General features: G+C 47.4%; 1 protein-coding gene across 8 annotated transcripts in view; it reads left to right on the forward strand.

The window, feature by feature from the left end:
- Positions 1 to 25,572, forward strand: part of STOX2 (storkhead box 2) — a 159,425-nt gene that overhangs the window by 112,938 nt on the left and 20,915 nt on the right. For all 8 annotated transcript variants that reach the window (XM_084877748.1, XM_084877745.1, XM_084877749.1 and 5 more), the window contains exon 2: positions 24,626 to 24,778. In XM_084877748.1, the coding sequence (XP_084733874.1) occupies positions 24,626 to 24,778 (153 nt within the window). The remainder of the gene's footprint in view (positions 1 to 24,625; positions 24,779 to 25,572) is intronic.

A 25,572-nucleotide genomic window follows, 5' to 3' on the forward strand; every position in this document is an offset into this window, starting at 1 on the left:
TAGCTCAATAGATCAATAAAAATTGAATACTAAAAAATATCCAGTTAATCCAAGTGAAAGTAGGAAAAGGAAAACGGGAAAAAATGATGGTAGAAACATTGAAAAATAATAATAAAATTGTAGATTTAAAGCCCAACGTTTAAAAACTACATTGAGCCGAAGCTGGTTTGGCTCAGTGGTAGAGCGTCGGTCTGCGGACTGAAAGGTCCCAGGTTCGATTCCGGTCCAGGGCATGTACATTGGTTGCAGGCACATCCCTGGTAGGGGGTGTGCAAGAGGCAGCTGGTCGATGTTTCTTTCTCATCGATGTTTCTAACTCTCTATCTCTCTTCCTCTCTGTAAAAAATCAATAAAAATATATTTAAAAAAATAAAAACTACTTTGAATAAAAGATATCTAAACATATCAAAAACCAATTATCAGAATGGATTTTTTTTTAATGACAAAAGGATATGTTGTCTACAAATAATGCATTTTTAAATATGGCAAAATGAATCGGCTGTAAGTACACAAGGTAAAAAGACATACCACGCCAACACTAATTAAAAGAAAGCTTGAGGGGCCGTGTCAATGTCAGAAAAGGTAGCCTTCAGAGAAAGAAAAATTACCAGGGATAAAGAAGATCATTAATAAAATAAATGGATAAATTCACTAAGATGACACTTAAAAAATGTATGTACCTCTTACACTGTATACAGAAATCAACTCAAAATGGAATGAAAGATATAAACCTAAGACCCAAAACTATAAAACTCTTAGAAGAAAATGTAGACATGACGCTGGTCTTGACAATAATTTTAATGGTTGTCACTGGGTATGACACCAAAAGTACAGGCACCAATAGCAAAATTAGACAAGCAGACTAAAAAGCTTTTGCACAGCAAAGAGAACAATCAACAGAGTAAAAATACAACATATAGAAAGGGAGAGAATTTGTGTTAACCATATTCTATTATAAAACATACAAGGAATTCCTATAACTCAATAGCAAAAATACAATAAAACAAAACCTCGAAAACTGACAACCTGATTTAAAAATGGGCTGGTGTGAATAGAGATTTCTCCAAAGAAGACAGACAAATGGTCCATAGGTATATGCAAAGATGCTCAACATCACTAATCATCATAGAAATGCAAATGAAAATCACAATGAGATAACACCTCAGACCTGTTAGGGTAGCTATTACCAATAAATAAATAAATAAATAAATAAATAAATAGGCAAGGATGTGGAGAATTGGAGGCTGTAATGCACTGTTGGTGGGAATGCAAAATGGTGCAGCTGCTATGGAAAACAGTATAAAGCTTTCACAAAATATTAAAAATAGAGCTACTATATGGCAGAAGTCCCACTTCTGAGAATTTTCCAAACGAATTGGAAGCAGGATCTTGAAGAGATGTCAGCACTCCCATGTTCCTTGCCATGCTGTTCACAATAGTCCCTGACGTATGAATGGGTAAAGAAAATGTGGTATATACATACAATGAAATATAATGAGCCTTAAAAAAGAAAGAAATCTTGCAATATGCAACAGTGAATGAATCTTGGGGATGTTCTGCTAAGTGAAAAGAGCCAGTCACACAGGAGGAACACTGCAGGATTCCACCTATGATATGTAAGAAGTCAGACTGATAGGAGCAAAGAATGGAATGATGGTTGCCAGGTACCGTGGGGAAGTCCTAATCAACAAGCATAAACTTTCAGTCATACAAGATGAGTAAGTTCTAGGGCTCTGACATACAACACTGTACCTGTAGATAACAATACTGTGTTTACTCTACACTTACAACTCTGTTAAGAGGATAGACCTCATGTTAAGTGTTCTTATAAAAATAACTAGAGGCCCGATGCATGAAATTCATGCAAGAGTAGGCCTTCCTTCTTCCAGCTACCGGCACTGGCTTCCTTCTGGCACCAGGGACCCGGGCTTCCCTCGCAGTCCCGGCTTTGTCCTGAAGGATGTCTAATTAGCATATTATGCTTTTATTGTTATAGGTTATTTTCAAAAAAGAGTATATTAAAAGTATATGTTCTTAACAGCAAAGCTTCAAAGTATGAGGCAAAATAGAAGTGAAAGGAGAAATGGGTGATTATAGTTGGGGACTTCAACAACTATAGTTATGATTAAACAAATAGGTAGAAAACGATTAGTAAATGATAAAACAAATAGGTAAAAAACCATTAGTAAGTGATAAAACAAATATGTAGAACACCATAAAAACATAGGAAAACTGAACAACATTCTCAATGAACTAGATCCAATTGACCTTTTATTTTTAAAGTTTTAAAAAATGTATTTATTATTATTAATTAAATTTATTGGGGGGACATTGGTCACCAAGATCATATAGTATACATTGACCTTTATAAAATATTCATCCTCAAAATAGCAAAATATACATTTAAGTCCTCAGAGAACATTCACAAAGATAGATGAGCTATTGAGACATTTAACAAACCTAAAAGAGTTTAAAGAATTGAAATAATTCAAAGTATGTTATCTTACCACAATGGAATTTAACTAGAAGTCAACAACAGAAAAATAACAGATAAATCCCCAAATACTAGGAAATTAAACAGCATGCTTCTAAGTAATCCATGGATCAAATAGGAAGTCTCAGGGAAAGTGGAAAGTATTTTGAGATGAACAAATGAAAATAGAACATACCACAATTCATATGAAGCAGAAAAAGCAGCTTAAAGAGAAATATATAGATTAAATGCTTATGTTAGGGAAGAAAGAAGAGATCTAAGCCTTCACCTAAAGAAATTTAAAAAAGAAGAGCAAAATAAATCCAAAGCAAGCAGAAGGAAAGAAATAATGAGTATTCAAATACCAATGAATTTGAAAACAAAATTAATGGAGAAAACCAATGAAGTTAAAAGCTGATCCTTTAAAAAGAGCAAGAAAATTCATACAAGGAAATAAGAAGTAAAAATCATTAATTTTTTTCACATTTTAGGTGTGAAAGAGGACATATCACTACAGACTCCACAAACATTGAAAATATAATAAACATCTCTATGGGCATAAATCCAACAATGTAGATGAAATGGACCAAATCCTAGAAAGAACATCCTATCAAAACTCCTCAAGAAGCAATAGATTACCGGAAGAATCCTATATCCTTTAAATACATTTATAGTTAAAAATTTTTACCCCAAGAAACCCAAACCCCAAAACTCCAGGTTTAGATGGTTTCACTGAAGAATTCTACCAAATGTTTAGGAAGAAATACCACCAATTTGACATGGTCTTTTCTAGAAACTAGAAGAGGAGGCAACACTCCCCAACTCATTGTGTGAAACCAGCATTACTCTTATGTCCAAACCAGACAGATAGTACAATAATAAATAAAAAAAACCACTTCAGACCAAAGTTCCTCATAAACATACTAGTAGATGCAAAAAGCTCCCCCCAAATATTAGTAAATTGAATCCAGCAATATATAAAAAAAAATAATAAACCATGATCAAGTGGGGATTAGGCCTGGAATGCAAAGCTAAGTCAGCATTTGAAAATCAATTGATGGAATCCACTATATTAACATACTGCAGAAGAAAAATCAGGATAATATCAATTGATTCAGAAAAAGCAATTGATAAAATTCAACATACATTTATAATTAAAAAAACTCTTTAGGAATCGAAGACCACCTCCTTGTAGGGTAAAGGACATCTACAAAACTCTGCAGCTAGCATCATACTTGATAAGACGGAATACTCTCCCCTTGATTAGGAACAAGGCAAGCACATCCACTGTTACCATTCTTATTCAACATCAAATTGGAATTCCTTAAAAAAGAACTAAAAGATTTCCAGTAGATACCAATGGAATAAATTGTTCCTATTTGTAGACAAAATGGTTAACTACATAGAGAATCCCAAGAAATAAACCAGAAAAGTTCCCCGACTACATTTGTGGTTGAATTGCAAAATCGTATAGCCAATCTGGACAGGGGTTTGGTGGTCTCTTATAAAGGTAAACACATCCTGACCATACGACCCCAAAATCCTGCTCTCAATGTGTTTCAGTAGCATTGTGCTCAGTGAAAGCAGCTAGTCCCCAAAGGTTAAATTCGGTCTGATTCTATTTATATGACAGTCTGGAGAAGATAAAACAATAGGGACAAGGAACGTATCAAACAGAGATTAGGGGCAAGTTAGGAGCATCATAGGGTTTTGGGGGCGATGGAACTGTCCTATCTGACTCCATCCTGATTGGATGGTGGTCGCACAAATCTGCATATGTGTTAAAACTCATAGAACTTGTACATCTAGAAAGGCCTTTGCTTACTGATTAACTAGGTTGGTTCTGTCCTGTACAACTTTCTGAGGGGATGGAAATGTTCTATACAAGATGGGGCAAAAGTAGGTTTTACAGTTGTAAGAGAAACAGTTTATTCTTGCATTATTACTTATTAACTAGAGGCCCGGTGCACAAAGATTCATGCAAGGGCTTTCCTTCCCCTGGCTGCTGGCACCGCCTCCCCTCTGGCCGGAGCATCCTCTCCACCCACCCATGCCGCCCAGAGGCCCGGAGCGGCTGGGGCGGTGCGGAGTGTCTGCATCGTCGCCACAACGTAAGGGTCCGGCCCTGGCCCCAGCCACTCGGCACCTGTGTAAGCAAATTAACCCTCCATCTTTGTTGGGTTAATTTGCATACATACTCTTGATTGGCTGGTGGGTGTCATGAAGGGTATAGTTAGTTAGCATGTTATTCCTTTATTAGTGTAGATGATTGTATTATTTTCCACATGAGCAACGGCAAACCTATTTTTGTCCGATCTTGTAAATGCTATGCCCAATATGGTGAATATGAGCCCATGTAGCAGCTACTGTCGAATACTATATGTAGCTATTGTTGAATATCTTATCTATATATGCTGTGCCCAATATGGTAAACACCCATGTAGTCACTGAGCACTTGAAATTGAGGAACTAAGTTTTTAATTTGATTTAGTGATTCAAGTTAAGTAGCCATGCATGGCTAATAGCTACTGTATTGGACAAAGCAAACACAGGTGGTTGCATAATTACTGTGAACCTATACAGCAAAGAAAGATCTTTTCCATCCATCCATTATAGAGATACAAAAGAGAATATGACTGGTTTGTATTTTTTAACATCAGGATATTATGATCCCCCCCCCTAGTTTTATAAACACTTTATTAATAAGATGATCTAACTTCCATCAGATGATGTATGGTGATGGCACTGAGGCTTGGCCTAACTTTAATGGATGAGCAGAAGTTGGTGATAAGGAATGGGGTTTTTTGTCATCGACAATTATTTGACCATTTTAAGTGCTGAAACCCCTGTTTCTGACCACTCTTTTGGGTACTGAACATACGGCCTGAATCCTGTTCATTTGCTTGTCAGTGGACATGGAAACAGAGGAGGCACAAGGAGTCAGCCTAGGGCAAGCACGTCTAACTCAAAGGCTAACACCGGCCAAATAAACGAGGCATGCGGCCCACAAAAAATACCACGTGCAGGCACACACGTACAGTGCAACTGAAACTTCGTGGCCCATGCGCAGAAGTGGGTTTTCAGCTTTCAAAAGAAATTTCAATGGTTGTACTATTGATATTTGTCTCTGTTGACTAATGAGTTTGCCGACCACTGGTCTAGAGCCTATTGAAATGTTGGAGAAGCAGCCCACAGAAGGCCCCCCACTTCCCTGAGCGTGTGCTGGGTTTGGGGCTTGTCCCGCCTAACGGGCTCCACTGAAGCCTGTGGGAAACACAGGGCAGCCCGGCTGCCCCGAGGGCAGAGCGGGGCTGGAAATGTTGGGCCAGTATTTCTTCTTCCATTTTAAATATGTTTTTATCGAATTTCAGAGAGGAAGGGAGAGGGATGAGAAATAGAAACATCAATAGGAGAGAATCATTGATTGGATGCCTCTGGCACGCCCCCTACTGGGGATCAAACCTGCAACCTGGGCATGTGTCCTGGCAGGGATCGAACCCAGACCTCCTGGTTCATAGGTCGACGCTCAATCACTGAACCATGCTGGTCGGGCTGGCCAGTGTTTCTTACCCTGACACTCTGTCTGGCCTTAGTTTGCAGTAAGTTTTCCCATCTTGTTCATAGTTTTTTTTTTGTGGAAATATTGTGATACCATCTTATGTGTGTTTACTTTCATTCCTCAGTTAATTGGAAGCACCTTGAGGTCAGAGGTTAGTTCTATAGCTGTGTCTCCTTTTTAAAAATATGGCAGCCTTGGCATCTTCCATAATCTCTGCCCCCACCCCCCACCCCCCCGATTTCATCTTCCAGAGTTGGAAGGCAGCCCACAGAGAGGGTACCTTGGCCGTAATTAAATAAGCCGGTGACAAAGTAGTTCGGTTTGTCTGCTCTAACCTTCTAACTAGTTCCAGCTAAAAGAGCTCTCCGGACGCAGCAATGGTACGGCTTTGAAGCACCGCAGAGCAGAGGATAGCTTTGACAACTAATTGGGAAATACCACTTTCAGGAGTGTTTTCAGCTGTCCTTGTTGCTTCTCCAATTGGGGGCAGATTTGCCTCCAGGGGCTGGGGTTCACACCACAGGTTTATGCAGCCTTGCTATCACCGTGGACGGTCTGCCTATATAGAGTATAACGTATAGCTGCATGGATTTCAGGGACACTTGAGAACAGGATCTTCCCCCCTGCATATCGTGGGGCCCCTTGGACATACCATGTACATAGTGGAAATACTGTGTACACGTGTCGGAGGTACGCTCAGCTGTGTTTTCACCCGGGAGGTCAGAGATGAAGAGCCCACACACCCCAGTCCGTTGTGGTGAGACTGTAATGGAGAAGGGTAACGCCTCCTCCTCGCATGCTTTCCCAGAGTTTCCTTACAGCACATGTGTCAAACACAAGACCCGCGGGCCAAATCCAGCCCGCCAGGCCTTGTAATGTGGCCCGCACCGCGCTGTCATCACTGCACTCCGCTGTCAGTTTATGACATTATCAGTTTATGACTGTTCAGTAAACCATTCGTCCCGCGATTTAGGCTGGATTTTAGATTTTGGCCCCTTCTCTGATTGAGTTCGACACCCCTACCTTACAGTTTAATATCAACACTTCACATTTAAAATCTGTCTTTTTAGCTGAAAACTCACAGGTTCTCAAGTTTCACTCGCTTTACTTTCATCGTTTTCTTCCTTATTTTCTGTGGGCATTGATTAGAAGAATGGAGGGTAGAAAAATGGTTTACACCGTAGTGAGTGCAGTGTAGAAAGGTGGACATCTGCCTGCTTCATGGGTAATATCTGACCTGAAGTGCATCCAGAGAAGCATTGGAGTTTAATTTTCTTCTAGTAAGTTCTGCAAGGCCTTGTGGAGCCTCACAGCCCCACCCACTGGTCTTTCCAGAAGGTCATTCCACTTTCTTCTAGTAAGTTCTGCAAGGCCTTGTGGAGCAATGGAAACCATGTCTGCCCTGAGAATAAGGACACCTGGCTGCTGGTTCTGGTTCTAGGACCAGCTCTTGCAACCTTGGGCTAGTCAGCTTCCCCATTGGACCCTAGGCTTACCCTCAGTCAAATCATGATAGACTAGAGGCCTGGTGTACGAAATTCATGCGAGGGGCGTGGTCCTCACAGCGCCTCCGGCTGCCTCACAGCCCCACCCACTGGTCTTTCCAGAAGGTCATTCCACTGTCTGGTCTAATTAACATATTAGCTTTTTATTCTGTAGGATGACTTTCAGAATCTCCTGCAGCTCTAAAATGTCATCATTCTGTGTTCCCAATCCTTTGAGGATTGATCTGGTCCGGAGACTTTTGAGAATTTTAGTGAGTAACACAGAACCGCCCTGTTCTTCACTCTGTATTCATACTGATGCTCTCCGATCCTTGTAGGGAAACCAAGAGTAGTTGGTCTTTACATACTTAGTTTCCCGGCCAAACCTGTTGCATCTAATTCAACTTTAATTGTAATGATTTCTTCCTCCATAACAAAAATTCACTTAACTGAGTAAATCCTGGGCGATAAAGGCGTTGAGAACTTGGAACTTCCTGTTTTTATTAAACTACTTTCGTTGAATTTTCAATGTGCCTTTTTATCAGCTTGCATGCAACCCAGGGAGTCTGACCTGTGATTTGTGTCCAGGGTTCTGTTCAGAGGATTTCTCCTCCTCCCTTTATCCCTCACCTTGAACTACTACTCTACCCGGGCACTACTCTGAAGGCCAGACTCTCCCCATGGCACCGACAGTCTTGGGGTAGAGTATGGGCAAGCACTTCTGGAAGTGAATTTCTGCTGGCATCCTAATAGCGCATGCTGGAAATTTTGGACAGTTCCTTTGTGAAACAAAGTCGCACTTCCTCCCTCTGTGCTCCTCTCTGCTCCTGGCTGAAGCATTTAGGGTGTCCACATCTTGTTTAGGGTCTCACACAGTCTTTCCTTGTCCCAATCATTACCTTTTCTCTTTGGATGCATCCTGTGCCCCGTTGCCAGAGTAACCAGAACATTTCGCCTCAGTAGCATCACTTCCCTGTAAAATCCTTGAATGCCTTTCTCCTACAACCTGCAACTCCGATGCTGTTATTAAAAGGAGCATGAGGCACCAGGGCCAGGAGGAGGGCTGCTGCTTGTGTCTGTAGTTGATTCTCGAGCTTCTCTCTTTGTCCGCAGACTGCCATCTAAAACATCGGGGTGTCTTTCCTGCCTTCATTTCTGTGTGGGGGCTCATCGGTGTCCATTCGTAAAGCCCATCTTGCTGTTGGGAGGACCACACCATGAGCCTATGGATATGGTTTTGCCTGATCAGTTACCCTAACTTGCCTGGTTCTGTAGTCGTCGCCTGTGAATTGAGGCTGGAGGTCAGTCCATCGGGCGCTGTAGACCCGGGCAAACATGGCCACCAAGGGGCCAGAGCCCAACCTCACTGGCCTCCCGTGCTAACAAAGCGAATGGGCCTCCATTTACATTCAAAAATTGAACTACAGGGTTTTTTACAAATGGTTTATTACGGTTGTTTTATCAGAGTAGTCGAGAGAAAGTGTGTGTGGTTATTAAAATTACAGACTCCGAGACCTCCTGCCCCAGATTCAAATCCTGCTACCCACCAGCTGTGGGAGCTGAGAAGAGCTAATCTCTCTTTAAAACGGGGATGATAAAGGTTCTTTCCTTATTGGGTCTTTGTAAAATTTAGATGACTTTCTGTATATGGCATAGTAGGCCTATAAATTGACGGAAGCATACATGTTTGGATATTAGAAAACTTGGATACATTTTTGTTTGTATTTTCCCATCCCTTTGAGTATTTGGTTATGTTTTTTTCTTTATCTACTTGTTTAATCTTTCCTATATCACAGAGGAAACTTGAGTTTTTAGCTATCAAGGGTACTGGCTACCAGGGGGCAGCTCCAGCATTGAGCGTCTGCCCCCTGGTGGTCAGTGTGCCTCATAGGGACCGGTCGTTCCTGGTCATTCTGTTAAAGCCAATGTGCGTATCACACGTTTATTATATAGGATATCGGGTGAATTATCAGGCTCCTACATTTCCTCAGCTTCCCAAGGATGGGTGGGCCCACCGCTTAGGGTTACACCAGAGATGCACACTGGCTCGGGTGAGACCAGGGCAGGTGGGGGAGGTGCCGGGAGACGGCTACGTCCCAGGGGTTCAGAGAGGATGAGCTTCTGGTGGGGTTTTAGCCGGGGAGGTTTGGGAGTGTCTCGCCAAGAATCCGTTATAGTTTTGCTCTTCCTCGCAGCTCGGATTCCGCCCTGCACTTGGTTTTCATCGTAACTTAGCTGTGAGTCCGCGAGGCTGGGGGAGAACTGGCTGTACGGGTACCATCTGCTCCCCGAATCTGTTAGTTTCTGGGGGTGGGTTCACGGGCCGCCCTCTCTGGCTCCTGAGTGGAGACCGCAAGAGGCGCCTGCTTTGCTTGGGGAGGTTGGGCGGTGTTCTTGTTGATACAACAGAACGCGTTTCTGTCTGGATCACTCTTTTCCTCTCGGACTCCATTTTTTTCCGGTTTGGATGCGATTGCTAACATCTCTGTCATTCTCTCCTCCCCGCCCCCTCCACCCCCCTTCTCCTCCCGAGAGGGTCGTGTTGCTTCTTGTACTCCGAATGGAGACAGATCGAGTGCTCTCTGGTTCTGCCAAAACAGGTTCCTCTGTGTGTCCGTGTGTCTGTGTGTGTGTGTGTGTGTGTAAATGCAATACGCACACGTGCCCGTGCGGGGGTTACTCAGCGTGGAGTGAGTAGTGAGTGGGGTACAGGCAGTGGGGCCCAGGGAAGTTGTTATTCAGATGTGTGATGGATTTCTATTTTTTATTTTTTGCCTTACTGAGGATCTCAGACGTAGGCCTTTTTTAAGGCAGATGAAGCGGCGATGTAAAAAGATCCTGTGAATCACACCACCATGGACTCCAGTTGTGCTGGGAGCTCAGGAGAGCCGCACGCTGAGAGCGTCCCTGACACAGTGACCTCATTCCCGGCGCTGCCTTCCCGGCGGCTGGGCCTCTGCTGCCAGGCTGCCGCTGGGCCGCGGGGAGACCCAGGCTGGCAAGGACTTGCAGGCAGCTGGAATGCATGGCAAAGGGCTCGCTGCAGCTACACCGTGATCCGGGCACACAGGAGGGAGACCCGCCCTTCATGACAATGAAAAGCCAGGAGAGAGAGAGAGAGAGAGGGGGAGAGAGAGAGAGAGAGAAGAGAGGAGAGAGGAGAGAGAGAGGAGAGAATGTGTCAGATTTATAATTATAATTACAGACTGGTGAGTGTATGACGCTCGATTCATTTTAATGTGTTTGTGTTTTTCTTCAAGCATCTGGAGGTATGTGTCCTTTTTCCTGTTTTAATGATTAAAAAAATATATAAAGAGTTGGTGCTAATGCGTGCTCGGCGTCCTGGGCCCCATGGAGGGGAGACCAAGCCTGCAGCCCTGGCCTGGGGTCCCTCCCAGCCCGGTCCCTGCGGTGCACAGACAAAGGAGCCGCACCTCCGGCCAGCGCTTCTCCCAGGAGCGATGACTCACCAGCTCACAGAGATCTGGGCAGGGCAGCGGGAGGCAGGCTGGCTGATCATCCCTGTGGCTGCACTTTGCAGAGAACGAGGCGGAAGAGGAGTGACACTGCAGATTCCCCAGGCCCTGCGGGGGGCCGCTGGCTCGGTGCATGTGGCCCAGGCTCGGGGTGGCCTCCCGCCGTGCCAGGCAAATAGGATGAGGACAAAGGATTGCCCCCTAAAATTGTCACCAGCTGAGGCCATGGCGAGGCCCTTGTCAGGTGCTTTTGAGCTGAACTGGTGCCCGTATCTCGAGCCCTGGCTTTTGAGCAGAGCGGCGAGGTCTGTTGTAAGGTAGACACGCGAAGGTAAAGTACCCTAACCCGCCGCGCCCGCCCTAGGCAGCCAGTCTGTAAGGCTCGCTGCGGATGCCGTGACTCGCCCGTCACTCTTCCTTCTTATTCCAGATTCTAGGACGTCCTTCTGCCCCTGGCTCCTTCCTGTGTCTGGACACAAACCCCTAGCCTAGCAGGTGCCAGGCTCTAAGGCCAACGCTGCCTGGTGATGGAGCCAGGCCAGAAAGGGCCAGGTAGGGCGCCCCGCTTTCCTCTCCAGAGCGGTTGTGTGCGCAGAAGTGCAGTTAGCTACTCACCAGTCACCCCTCTGCAGCGAGGGCCCTGTCCTCGGAGAAGCAGTCTCGCTGTCACCGTCCCTGCAGCCTCAGTCCTCCAGCCATCCCGGTGCCCGATGCCCCCCGAGTCTGCCCTCTAGGGGCGACCTGGCCAGCGTGGTGTTTCCAGAGCATCAGCTCAGAACCGGGGAGTCCAGCAGCGCCGGGTATTCACTCAGGAAATAATCAGAGGCTTCGGATTGCCGTCCGCCGCCATAGCTCTCCACCCCTCGGATGGCGGCCTTTAGGAAATGTTATCTGAGATGTTTTCTTCTCCATTAATCTGGCCTCGGAAAGGCGACGCGTTCGCTGGCCTGTTCGCCTCCTCCCATCGCACTGGAATCCCAGAGAGCCTGACGTACCCGCCGAGACGGTCCCGACCTCCCTCCCATCTCACGGAGGCTGCTGCTGCCCAAGAGGGAAGGAGGCGGACTGCATCCCATTATGGCAGGGCCGTTTTCTTACGATATCCGTGGGCTTTTCACACACAGGCTTTTTTATTTAAAAAAAATTTTTTTTAAATAGTGAGATGCGCGGAAACCGGTTTGGCTCAGTGGTAGAGCGTCAGTCTGCGGACTGAAAGGTCCCGTGTTCGATTCCGGTCAAGGGCACGTACATTGGTTGCGGGCACACCCCCGGTGTGGGGGGTGCAGGAGGCGGCTGGTCGATGTTTCTCTCTCATCAACGTTTCTGGCTCTCTATCTCTCTCCCTTCCTCTCTGTAAAAAATCAATAAAATATATTAAAATAAATAAATAAATAAATAAATAAATAGTGAGATGCTAGGTTGGGTCCTCAGGAGTGGATGGTGGGCCCCACTTCCAAAGCGAAACTTGGCACGTCCAGAAGCATGGTTTTACTGCCCCCTCGAGTTTATAGCGGTGGCACTTTTTTATTAAAGACATTTCTGAGTGTTAGATCCCTTATGTAATCCTATATGATAAAAGGCTAATATGCAAATTGTCCCCTCGACCCAGGAGTTCGACCAGGGGCAGGGCCAGCTGGCCAACGGCCCATGTCCCCTCTCGTTGGCCAGCCCCATTCCCCCATTGCCGCCCCCCCTCCCACCAGGGGAGGGGCCAGCCGACCTCCCACATCTCCTCCTACCCCCCACCCCAGCCCAGCCAATCAGCTCCTATTGGGGTGAGTTGCCAGATGCCCCCCATGCATGAATTCATGCACCAGGCCTCTAGTTTGTAACAATGACAGCATTGGGAAAGAAGGCAAGCTGTGTATTGGCTGGGCTCCTTGCACATCGATCTCCTCTTTGCTCTCATGTCTATCCCGTAACTCACCCTCTCCCAGGAGGCAGGGAAGCACCGCCCTCCCTCGTGGCCCATGACGGCTCTTGTTTGGGAAGCACTTGTGGGCATCTCCTAAGCATGCTGAGGATGTTGGATGTTTCAAAGGAAGTTTGTTCAGGAAAATCACAAGCATAATATCTTGAGAATATCCTATCTAATAAAAGGCTAATATGCTTAGTGACCGGCTGCTATGATGTGCACTGTCTGGCAGGGAGCAGACACTCAGTACAAGAGCTGCCCCCTGGTGGTCAGTGCACTCCACAGGGGGAGCGCCACTCAGTCAGAAGCCTGGGGCTCCTGCACTGCAAGATGGCGGGGCCGGGCTGAGGGACCCCTCCCCCCAGGTGCACATGTTTTGTGCTCTGGGCCTTTAGTGATTATGTAATGGCCCCACACTCATCGATTCTACTCATAATTGTATGCTCTGCTCTCCCCCGCCCCCACCCCCACCCCCCGAAAGGGCCTTGCTACCTGCGAGAGGCATAGGAAGGAAAAATGTGTTTTCTTTAGAACAACTTTTAAAACATTATCATAGTAAACTCTCTTCCACACATAGCTCTCCTTGGTTCCTCCAACTGGAGGTCTTTTTTTTCAGCCTTCTAAGGGCATTCATTTCTGTGCGTGTGTGTGTGTGTGTGTGTGTGTATGTGTGTGTACATATATTAATATACTTATTTTTCCCCTAAATGTATATTCACTGTAACAGCTGATAGTTCTATTTTGAAAATGAAATGTATTTTAATTAAACACTGCCTTTATAATTACTCAAAGTGTGTGTATACATTTTGGAGACCATATATATATATATATATATATATATATATATATATATATAGTTAAATGTTAATAAGTGTATATGACGATTGATTTACAGGTAATGCATGTCTGTTCTTGTTATCTATCTTCTCAGGGTGTTTTAACCAGTATATGGAACACGTTACAATTGCTGGTATTCTCGCACATTTACATCCTGTTTCCCTACCTAATTGGTAAGCTCATTGAAGGCAGGGATCAAGATTTACGCATTTGACCACCATTCACATCTCCTGGAGTCCCCTGCACATGGAAGCCACTCAGTGAATAGCGGATGAACATGATTTGTCCCGGAGGTGGGAGTGGTCTGTTTTGTTCACGCGAAGAGTCTTGGTGGAGTAGCGGCGGGCCAGGGTCTGCCTCGGGAGTTCTGCATGTGACTGTGGGAAGGGGCTTGTTCTTCCTGAGACGGGGGTGCAGACAGTGCCTCACTGAGGACTGTTATTGTAAGAAAAAGGTAAAGTTGAGCCCTTACCTTGGACATCGATTATGGTTTCCTTAATTAGGAAGTATAACATCACTGGACAAGCCACCCTGAAGTAAGGAGAATGCATAACTCTGAAAGTTGGTGTGGGAGATTTTTCTTTAATCCTACAAGACCTTTTTCTTAGAGGAGAGAACCAGTGTGACAATTAGCCTCTCAGGTTGCTTCCGAAATTATTTAATTTCTAGTGCATTGGTCTGTGGTGCTTGCTTAAATGCCGAGTTTCCTTTATCCTTTTTAGGAAAAAGATTGGCCCAGCTAAAATTTTGAAAGAGACCAACTTTCTTTGATTTTTTTTTTTTTATATTCTTACAACTCTTTATTCATATTTTCCCCAACCCGTAGTGCCCTTCTCTCTCCAATGTTCCTATGCAATGACTGTTTCTCATTTGCTGTAAGACCACTTTCTCCCGACCTAGTAATGCATCCCAAATGCTGTATGTTTATATATATTATAAATATTGACTTTTTTGCTTCCCAGTCAAAATATTCCATTCACTTGGTGCATATGCTCATAGATAAGAATCAAGAGGTGAGCAATCGGACCAAACGAATTAATTCTAGTCTAAGAAAGACAATTGCCCTCTTAGCCTTCCCACAGAACTGTCTGCTTTTTTAAAAAAAAAAAAACCACACACACAAAAAACCACAGGGTGTTCTTTTTTAAAACCATATGGTTTCCCTATTCGTAGAAATTTGAACACCATATAAGAGTATCTTTAATAATAAAAGCATAATATGCTAATTAGACCAGACAGCCAAACAGCCTTCCAGACATCCTTCTGGATGTCCTTCCGGATGAAGTCACCGCTGCGGAGGCAGAGGCAGAGGCAGTTAGGGATGATCAGGCAGGCAGGCAGAGTGGTTAGGGGCAATCAGGCAGACAGGTGAGTGGTTAGGGGCAATCAGACAGGCAGAGGTGATTAGGGGCAATCAGGCAGGCAGGCAGAGGGGTCAGGGTAGGCAGAATGGCTAGGGGTGGTGAGGCAGGCAGGTAGGTGAGTGGTTAGGAGCCAGCGGTCCCAGATTGTGAGAGGGATGTCTGACTGCCAGTTTAGGCCCCATCCTGCAGTAGGATTAGGCCTCAACTGACAGTCAGACATCCCCTAAGGGGTCCTGGATTGCGAGAGGGTACAGGCGCTGGGCTGAGGAACGCCCCTCCCTACCCCACCTCAAGTGCGCGAGTTTTGTGCTCTGGGCCTCTAGTATTGAATAAATTCAGATAGGCTATGGAAGACAGTTTTAATACTGTCACGAAATATTTATTCGGTCTCAGGGACAGTGTAGGCATTCACAGCCCTTGTGTTGTTATTGAATCCCCTCAATGACTCTGTGAAGTCAGCATCACTGTGTATACTTTATTATTTTTTAAGTCTATTTTTTCACTTTTTTATTAAGGTATTATATGTGTACATATCTCACCATTGCCCCCTCCCCCACTTCCATACATGCCCTCACCTCCCAGAGTTTTGCATCCATTGGTTATGCTTTTATGCATGCATACAAGTCCTTCGGTTGATCTCTTATTTCCACTTTGTATACTTTATAAAAGAAGAAATTGAGACTCAGAAAATTCATTTGCCATAACTCACACAACTACTGAGGAGCAGAAGTGGGCTCTGCACCTGAGGCTCCGATGACAAAGTTCGTGGCCTCTGCCGCAGTCTCGCGATGCTGGATTTTGGGGAGTAAAGTTCCTTCTTGGTGCAGTGAGCTGGAGTTTTCTCTGGACTCGTTCACCCCTGTGCAACCATGTAGTTCTTTCATCACAACCTCCATGGCCACAGGGTGGTCAGCTGATGGGGAGTCAGCAGCAGCCATTCCATATAATTTTGTTGTAATTTGGGGGCCATCAACATACACATATTTGAACTATATTTAATTTGGCCTCCTTGTGCTATTCCCATTGCATTTTACAGAAATCCGTCATAGTAACATTGTGATTCCAAAACTGACAAGGCAAAGGACACGGTTTTGAGAAACGGGGATCGCGATTCTAACTTACGAAGAGGGGACAAGGGTGACCTTGGATTGGAGATGGGTTGTTCACTAGCATTGAGCAACACCCTCCGTAGGAATAGAAGCATCTAACGTGTCGCTAGTGTTAGGCTGGGTGCTGATGTACAGTGGAGGGGGAAGAGAAGTGAAATGGGAACGGAGGTCCCATTCCGCATGGTGTCCTTTTAACAAAGTAAAGGAAGACACTGTATTCCGCAGGGACGGGTTAGCCAGAGCTTTACAGAACGGCATGACATCAGAGATCTCGCGAGGACTGGCGCTTCATCATGATGTCATCCTTGGTGGTAGTGGGTTTAACTTAGTCCTGGATGAAGGACTAGAGAGCGAGGTGGAAGCTGGTGATGGAAAACATCTTGGTAGTTTGCAAGGTCTTGCCTTGCCTTGTCGGTATATGTAGTACCTGTTTATTCAACAAACTTGAGTGCCTGCTCTGTGTCTCGTACTCCGCTAGGTTTTATTGCAAAGTGCCAGACACATGCCACACTCAGGTTGTCATGTGGGACCTTAGCAAAGGTTTGAAGCATGTAACTTTCTCCCCCCCCCCCCCCAATTCTCAGTCAAATATATGTTTTTATTGAATTTAGAGAGAGAAAGGGAGGGAGGGAAGGAGGTAGGGAGAGAGGGAGATGGGGGGGGGGGGAAGAGAAAAAAATTGTGAGAGGGAAACATATATGTCCTGACCAAGGATTGAACCCTCAACCTAGGTATGTGCCCTGACCGGGAATCCAGCCTGCAACCTTTTGCTGCATAGGACAATGCTCCAGCCAACTGAGCCACCCGGCAAGGGCTGAAGCATGTAACCATTAACTACAGATCTATTGCAATAGCAGAATGGTCCACAGTGTGCGCCGCGTATTAGAGAAGACGTCAGTTATCATCCTAGTGATGGTGGATCGGCTAGGAGGTCTCACCCATCACTGTCCATTGACTGCCCTTCTTTCCCTGATCCTCCACTTCTTCTGGCTTGTCTGTCTGCTTATTAAAGAAAACCTCTAGGCTGGGGCAGATGAGAGTCTCTTTGTAAACCAACGAGCCGATTGATTTGTCATTTCACCTGGCTGCATTAGACACCGCTCTGCATTAGACAGAAAGCATAGCCCATGTGCATGTGTGAGTGTGTGTGACCTCGCTGGCTCTTGGGTAACTCTACTGTCATTAGAAGTTTCTTAGTATGTCGGAGCTAACAATGGCCACCATTGACTTATTATTAACAAGAGCTTCTAATGTACATTGCCCTTTGAATTAAAATCATTTATTCACATACTAGCTTAGGATTGGGATCTTCTTTCAGAGACCCATCAAATGTTGAAATACAACATTCACAAACTTTAGAGACGCTCTTACAGAATTCCTGAACGCTCTGAAATCCCTTTTCACGTCCACTTGCCCTCCATTGACTGTAGCAGCGAGGGCTCGGCCTTAAATTTCTGAAACCAGCGGCATTTCAACCAAACAACCAAACAAATATAAATTGATACAGAGTGCCTTCTTTCAGTGGCGGTTTTCTGTGAAATTTCAAATATGGACATTTGAAAGCCAAGTACAGCCCTTTGGTTTCACCGGGGAGGCAGCAGCATTGGGCTCCGGGGTGCCGTGTGCTCTGCCCCCCACAAGGGCCTTGCCGCCTGCGAGAGGCCTGGGAGAGGGACGTGTGTTTTCTTTAGGACAGCTTCTAAAAATTACCGCCGTAGACCAAAGGAAACCGAGCCACAGCTATACATAACATCGGGGTTCATAAATGGAGCTAAATTGTAGAACACAGGATTGGTCCGATGCTTTGCATCAGAGAGGTTGTTTGCCTAACCCCGGTGAGCTTAGGTTTCCCAGGCCCGTGGGCATTTGAGGTAGAATGTGGCCCATTCGCAGTTGTATGACTGTTTTGTGGAAAGGAATAGAGTTGTATTGTCGCTGTGCGCCTGTATGCTTTACAAGCAAGTTGGACCGTTTTTATAGGCCGCAGGATCTGCTCCATGTGGTAATTTTACGGGCATCTATAATTGTAACTTCAGTGTTAATTTTGGCAGCTCGGAGGGCAGAAACAGGCTCCCGTGGTCCTGAGGAACCGAGGGGAGCAGGACTTGGCATTGGGAAGAGTGAATGCTGAGCCTTTCTCAGAGCGGGGAGTGAGCAGCCCTCTGTTTGGCTGTTCTTGAAACCCAAGCCCTCGCTCTCCGATGGGATGGGCACGAACACAGTGTCTCTGGCAAGAGGGAGACGGGGGCTCTGTGTGGGGCTTTGATGCCAGGGTTCTGCTGCCTCGATTGGGAACGTGAGCACTTGAGCCTGAAGGGATGTTTGAAATCATGACATCTAGCCCTGACCAGTTTGGCTCAGTGGATAGAGCGTCGGCCTGCGGACTGAAGGGTCCCAGGTTCGATTCCGGTCAAGGGCTTGCACTTTCGTTGCGGGCACATCCCCAGTGGGGGTGTGTGCAGGAGGCAGCTGATCGATGTTTCTCTCTCATTGATGTTTCTAACTGTCCCTCTCCCTTCCTCTCTGTAAAAAATAAAAATAAAAATAAAAAATATATATATTTTTTAAAAATCACTTCATCTAAACTGTCATCTCACGGATGAGGAGCCAGATCCAGGGTGGTCGCCATGTTTGGGCACTTTCATGGTGTCCCCCGAACCTCCTGTTACAAATCAGGTCAGGTTCAGAGCTGTGCTCGTAAGCAGGAACTTCACTAGGATCACGGATAACTGTCCGATCCGGAGGCCAGAACACATGGGCATTGATGGTGGAAGATAGTCCTGAGCAATAATCAGGGGAATGGGGATGCTGGGGCCGGGAAAACCAGATTACTGGAAGGAGGCTGGCCTGGAAGATGGGCGTCGGAGTATGTGAAGGTTGCCGTTTATTCTGTCATAGTTCCGTACATGTTAGTATGCAGATGGTCCTTTCAATGGAAGAAAATAGAATTCTGTTTGCTCTCTCACTCAGCGTCTTTTGGAAAGTGTGGGTGTGTCTTGGGAGGGGATGGACGAGAGTTGGAAGTCACATCTTCTTAGGAGTCGTGTCCTCCCTTGTACGCTGAGGTCCAGTCCAGAGAATTAATGACCGAAAGAGAAAACGGGGTTCAAAGGACAGGGCTTTATTACAGGATGGTTTGTGGAGTTTCCCCTCTCCCCCAAATAGAACCAAGATTGGAACAGTTTGGGAATTGAGTACCTCAAGGTATTGGGTCGATAATAAGCACTCAGATATATTTCTTCAGAGGATGAATTATGTGAGAGAGAATTAAAAGAAAGAATTCCAGCTAAAGGAACTGGCCACAAGTTGCATGGAGGGAGTAGGTAGTAAGAATGTATGCATGTGAGGAAGTGTTTCTGAGACGGTGGCTAGCTGCAGACAGTCAAAGACAGCGAAGGTCAGCTTGTGCCTGATTCCTGTCAGTCGTCCGGCCCCTCCTTGTCCGTTGCCTGGGTGATGGTAATAGTCACCGGTTTGCCCTCCACCTTTGCACAAGCGTGTTGTTCTCACACAGCATGTCGTGTGATTCCTCTGTGTGAATGCATGTCCTGGTTCCTCATTAGCATCTAGAATAAGATCAAAGCCTTCTGGTCAACCAGGATCTGCTTTCTATTTCTTCTCCCCTCCCCTCCAGCCTGGCACCCCGGGCTGTGCGTGCTGCATGCTCTGCACGACTCTCTCACCTCCTCCGTGGTCTCCGTCCTCCATTCCATCATCACCGCCGGGCAGACTCCTCCCGGTCCCTGGGCGTCTCCGAGCACCTTAGCTGGAAGCAATCTCCAAGCCCCCACCGAGGTCTGTTAAACCTGATGCTCAGTGCTCTGACACGCCAGGACGTTTCCTTTCCGTGGCAACATTTTCACGTCTCCTCACATTTTAAACTCACTCACCAGAAATTTATCGAATGCTGGCTCCGTCCGAGGCATTGCACTTGGCTTTATCGGAATCATCCTGGATTTGACAAGTGTCCCCTGCGGACGGTGCCTAAATGGATGTTTGTAAGAAAATAAAGCTGGAGTAAAACCTACGTACCCATTCTTGTTAGAACAGTGGGACAGCATTATCGCTGCTTAGAAAGAATTTGTTAGCCCACAGAGTAGCTGTGAGTTTTCAGAGGAGCTGTCTTGATGAACGTGTTCGGAACTGATTGTGGCCATGGGAAAATTTATCCTCTAGACAAGCAGCAGTTCAGAGTTTATGCACAATATGGTAGTTTCTCTAGATGGTGGTGGCCAACAATGTTTCAGCGATGTATTTATATCCCCTTGTTTTCTTTGAGCATAAGTGCGGTGCAGTTGGAAGAATGTTCTAGTAGTATATTTTAACAATGACTAGTTGACTCATGAAGCAGGTCTGACATAAGACCCGTGGTAAACTGGAATAATGTGTTACGTTGTTTAAGAGATACCTGTGATTTCTTTAATACAGATCTAAATGCATCACTTAGTATATAATTATGTTCCTATGTTAACTGATCTTTTTTGGGGGAGGTTTTATTAATAGGAGGGTCATAGAAATTGCATATAAATTAGGTATATTTGACTTGTTAAATTTTATTTGTTTTTCAATTATTGAGCAAAATATAAGAAAATCACAGTCCTTAAAATACCCTGAGAAAGTCCTTGGGTTATAATGTTATAAATGGATATTCATTCGTTCTGCAAACATTTGTGGGGTGTCTGGCGTAGGCTCTGCATTATTCTAGTCTCTGGGAATGTGGTGGGACCGTGGCTCATGTTTCCTGCTGTCCATCAGCTTATATTCTCATGGGAGAGACAGACAGTACACCAGGACACACACACACACACACACGCGCGCGCGCGCACACATACACACACACACACACACACACACACACACTCACACTCACGCTCGGAGTGAAGACAGCAGCTGGGTAACAGTCTGGTCCCAGTTCCAGTTCCAGTGTGTGGTTTTTCCACATGGCCAAGCAATGCTCGGACCCCAGGGGGGGCGCCGTGGGGTGGTCCCAGGGGCGGGCTGGCAGGCTCGGACCCTGCGGGGCTCTGTAGGCCTGGAGAGGAGCTCCGATCTTGTAGGGGCTGCTGGCAGGCGCTGTAGGAGTTTCTGCAGGAGGTGGCGTGTGCTTTGTGCTTTTCTAAGAAGGCCCGGTGGTTCTGTGAAGAAGAGAGCGTCGGGGCAGGAGGGAAAGCTGGTCACCAGCGTTAGGATGGGCGAGGACGAGGCGATGGCGGCTTGGAGCAGGGATGGAGGAGAGGGAAGGGACTCGGATTGCCGATGGGGCTGGGGGTGGGGAGGGAGAGCATATCCATTTATCTTGGTGCAGGGCACAGATGAGATGACGTGGAGATAGCCACTTAGAGCCCCCACATTCCATTTTGTCCAAGTTAAAAGTCGTTGCACATATTCTTTATTAAAGTGGGGCTGGGTTTTTTTCAAAGCAAATGCAAGCCAGACACTTAGAGCCTGCTGCCTCTTATATTTACTTGGCTGCAGTGAGTGCAGAGAAATTTGTGTAGAAGATGGCATTTAAACTAAACAAATAATGTCAGCTAAAAGCATGAGGGCAAACGTGACCTAAACTAGTTAAGTTTGCTAGAAGTTATTTTTTGTCTACAGAGAGATCAAGTTTCCTGTGTAACTTGTACAAAATCAGATAATAGATCTGCATTTTAAAAACCAGATTTAGTAACTTTGTGATCTTCCTGACATCCTGAATGATGATGGCGTTAATGGTACCCAGGTCAGAGGTCCTGGGGTGGGCTCTGATCTCCTCCTTTGCCTGCAGGCCTCCCCTCTTTTCCGTCTAATTCACAAAGTCATTCCAGGCCAGGTCAGGTCCACCTGACCATCCTACCAACTCATAAAGGGACCTGGCCCGGTGTCTGGTCCTCTCCTGGGAAGGCAGAGGGAGAGAGGGAAGCCCGGACGAGACCTCAGGTCTCCACTAATTGGCTGTGGCTGAGCCTCAGGTCCCCCAGGGGAGGGCAGAGTTGAACAGGTGTAGCTCCCAACTCCCTCCCATCTGCCACCTCCGGTTCATCTTTTGCACAGTGGGCTTTAGAGCGGGGGTGGGAGCCTTTTTTTCTGCCAAGGGCCATTGGATATTTGGCCATACCATCGTCTTCCTGCGGGTGTGGCCATGGGAGGGCCTTGCGTGTGAGGTGCGCGTGTGACAGGTGGCAGGCTCTTTTAATGACATGCTCACATGACCATTGTCTTCCTGCAGAATTCTCACATTGAAACTCAGCCCGCTGTATTGGGTCAAACACCTCATTCACTCACCCCTAGTGCTTTTGCGGGCCTTACACGGCCCGTGGGCCAAATGTCCCCCACCCCTGCTGTAGAGTAAGATTTTGCTTAGGTTGAATGGTAAAACAAGTTCTTAAATATTTAAATCCGCTCCGCTAGGGAGCCGCACGCTTCCCCGCTGAGGCGGTCAAACCACAGGACCCCGTCATTTCTGAATCCCCAGTAGGAGAGGAGCCCGGCCAGCCAGGGGCAGACACTCACACTCACAGCACAGCCCGGAGCTCCATGGTCCAGCTCCACCCACGGCCACTGCAGCCAAGACCCCCTCCGAGGCCTCCTCTCCGGGACACTCACACCCCAGGGGCCCCAGGGTCGGTGGGTCCCCAGCTTCTGCTGCTGTTGCCCTCTGCTGGCCTGACCCTGTTTTGGATTTGAGTTCTTCTCACTCTCTGGTTTTGGGGAAAATATCTCTGTCTTATCCTCTCCTCTTACCTATCTGGCAGAGAATGGCAGAGCTCAGCAGAGCTGATTGGGGCTCCAAGGGGAGCACTGATGTGAGCTGGGGGACAAGGGAGGAGGGGGGGGGAGAGCGAGGAGGCATTCAGACCTTTGGCACCGGGATTCTGCCACTGTGTCTGGTGCCCCCCAGCCGGTGGCTGTCATGCCCAGGCCCTGCTGCCTGCTGTCACCCATCACCTCCTTTTCCACCCCATCCACCACAGCAGGGTGCGTGTTGTTGCCCGAAGGGGCCTCTGGAGTCCGTCACACCCGGGCTGTGTGGGCACAGCTCTCATTGCCTGACAGCGAGGGGGCTGCCTCCCCTCGGGTAACGCACGGGCTGGGGGCAGGAGAGGGCAGATGACACCCAGACCCTCCCGGGAAGGTGTTGCTGAATGCCGCTGGCTGGCCCGGGCTGGGTGCTGGCTGTGTGGCTGAGTGAGAGGGAACGCGCTTAGGAAACAGAGAGGAGAGGCTGTGGGAGTACACGTGGGAGAGAACCATAGCGCACAGACGTTCTACCTGCCCCTGGCTTCCACCCTCTTCCTGTGGGGCCTTCTCAAGTGAAGCCTCCCAGAATCCAAAGTCGGGCCTGGGAGGCCTGGGTGTGGGAGCAGACTTTCCGCCTCCCAGCCTCTCCCTCTGTTGGGGCCAGGACTTCCCGGAGCGGAACTCGGAAGTGACTGCCTGTGCCGCAGAGAAGAGATGCGGGAGTGAAGGCAGGAGTGAAGATGTGCGTTCCCCATCGCCACCACTCCGAGCCCGGCAGGTAGCCCCTGGCTGCAGGGGTCAGCCTCCCCACCGCCGCTCTGAGATGCAAAGCAAACATGTGCAGAGGCCACAGCCCCTTCTGGGTGTCATCTGCCCTCTCCTGCCCCCAGCCCCTGCGTTACCCGCCCACAGTCATCCTTCTGAGTCACGTCTGGTGTCACTCCTTACATTCCCTCTCTGGCTCACCGTCCCCCAAAGGATGCAGGCCGTGGGCACCCTGTTCTCTCCTCCGCCTGAGCCTACACCCTGTGGGCCTTCTCTGCTCCCCAGAAACACCCGCTGGCAGGTTCTCCCCCCCCACCCCCGCACCCCGCCTCCCAGCCAGACACACTCCTGCTTCAGTCCTGGATTCAGGCTACAGGCCCCCCATAAAACCTCCCATTCCCGCTTCTCAGCCTCCCCCCATCTCCCCTCCCTGCTCCAGAGTTGGGGTTCAGCTTCCTCTGGTGCACCGGGAACTTTGGTCTAGGTGTCTGTCTCCTCCACTGGCATGGACACTCCCTGAGGGCAGAGGTGTTTGGGGGAGAGGCCCGCCTCACGTTCCCAGGCCCCCAGCATGCCTGGCCGGAAAGGCACGCACCGTGTGAATGAACGAGTCCCCGTGACCACAGAGGCTTCGTCCCCATGGAGATGCCAGTTAGCAAACACATCGGCTCCGCGTTAATCAAAGCTGAGATGCTTGCTCAAAGCCTCGAGCCTTTCGGTGCCCAGGTTTGAAGGCGGGCTTTGCGTATCGAGGCCCCTGGACAGCGCCGGGGTTTGGCGTTGGCCGTGCTCATAGCACAGGGGCAGGTGTGGCCGTGGGAGGCCGTGAGTGTGTGTGTGTGTGTGTGTGTGTGTGAGGTGCGCGTGTGACAGGCGGCGGGCTCTTCTAACGATCCGCTCACGGGACCATTGTCTTCCTGCAGGTGATGTGTCGCCCATCAGTATGTCCCCCATCAGTCAGTCTCAGTTCATTCCACTCGGGGAGATCCTCTGCTTGGCCATCTCGGCGATGAACTCGGCACGGAAGCCCGTCACGCAGGAAGCCCTGATGGAGCACCTGACCACGTGCTTCCCAGGTAACGGGAGGAGCGGGAGCGCTGGCCGCGCAGACGCGTGCTCTGGCCGCGCCCAGGAGGCGCGTGGTCACGGCCTCTCGTGGTTGAATCTCACAGGAAATACATCGTTGCCGAAAGTGACCGGAAACTTTCCTTAGCTTTCTAATTAAACGTGAAGGCACCTGTGTTCCTTCAAAAAATTATTTGCCTTCTTCAGCTGTAATACTTCTTTAATTGGCACTGAGCAAAAGAAATTAAATTGGGATCCGGGAGGAATTCTGACAGAAACTCCCGAGATTCCATTCAACCTTTTCAACACAACCTCCTTTAAATACAGGAACATCCTGAGTCCCAGGAGCGAGTCAGAAACAACTGAAAATTTTAATCCTAAGGGATTAAGCGAGAGAGGGAGAGAGAGAGAGAGAGAGAGAGAGAGAGAGAGAGAGAGAGAGAGAGAGAGAGGGAGAGAAATCAAGATAAATGTATCTGGCATGTTTACATCATGGCCTGATGAGCTTTAAGAATATGGTATTTAGTAAATTAGTGAAGATCTCATGATGAAAGAAAAAAAATGAAATGTTTTTTCTTAATGTTATCATTAGAAGACAGTAGCCCAGCTGCTGTGTGGAGGGCCTTGGCTGCCCCAGTGCTGGAAGGTCTTAGGATGGGGAGGAGCTAAAGACGGGGGCCCCATCTCCAGGAGGCAGCCCACTCCTCAGCCCCAGTGTGTTGTCCCCTCTCCTCCAAAATGTAAGGCCCTGCCAGCATTGCCAAACCTCCACCTTCTTCAAGAGAATCTGGAAATTCAGTTTCAG

This window comes from Pipistrellus hanaki (genome assembly GCF_964339955.1).
Source record: "Pipistrellus hanaki genome assembly, chromosome: 3".
Lineage (NCBI taxonomy): Eukaryota > Metazoa > Chordata > Mammalia > Chiroptera > Vespertilionidae > Pipistrellus > Pipistrellus hanaki.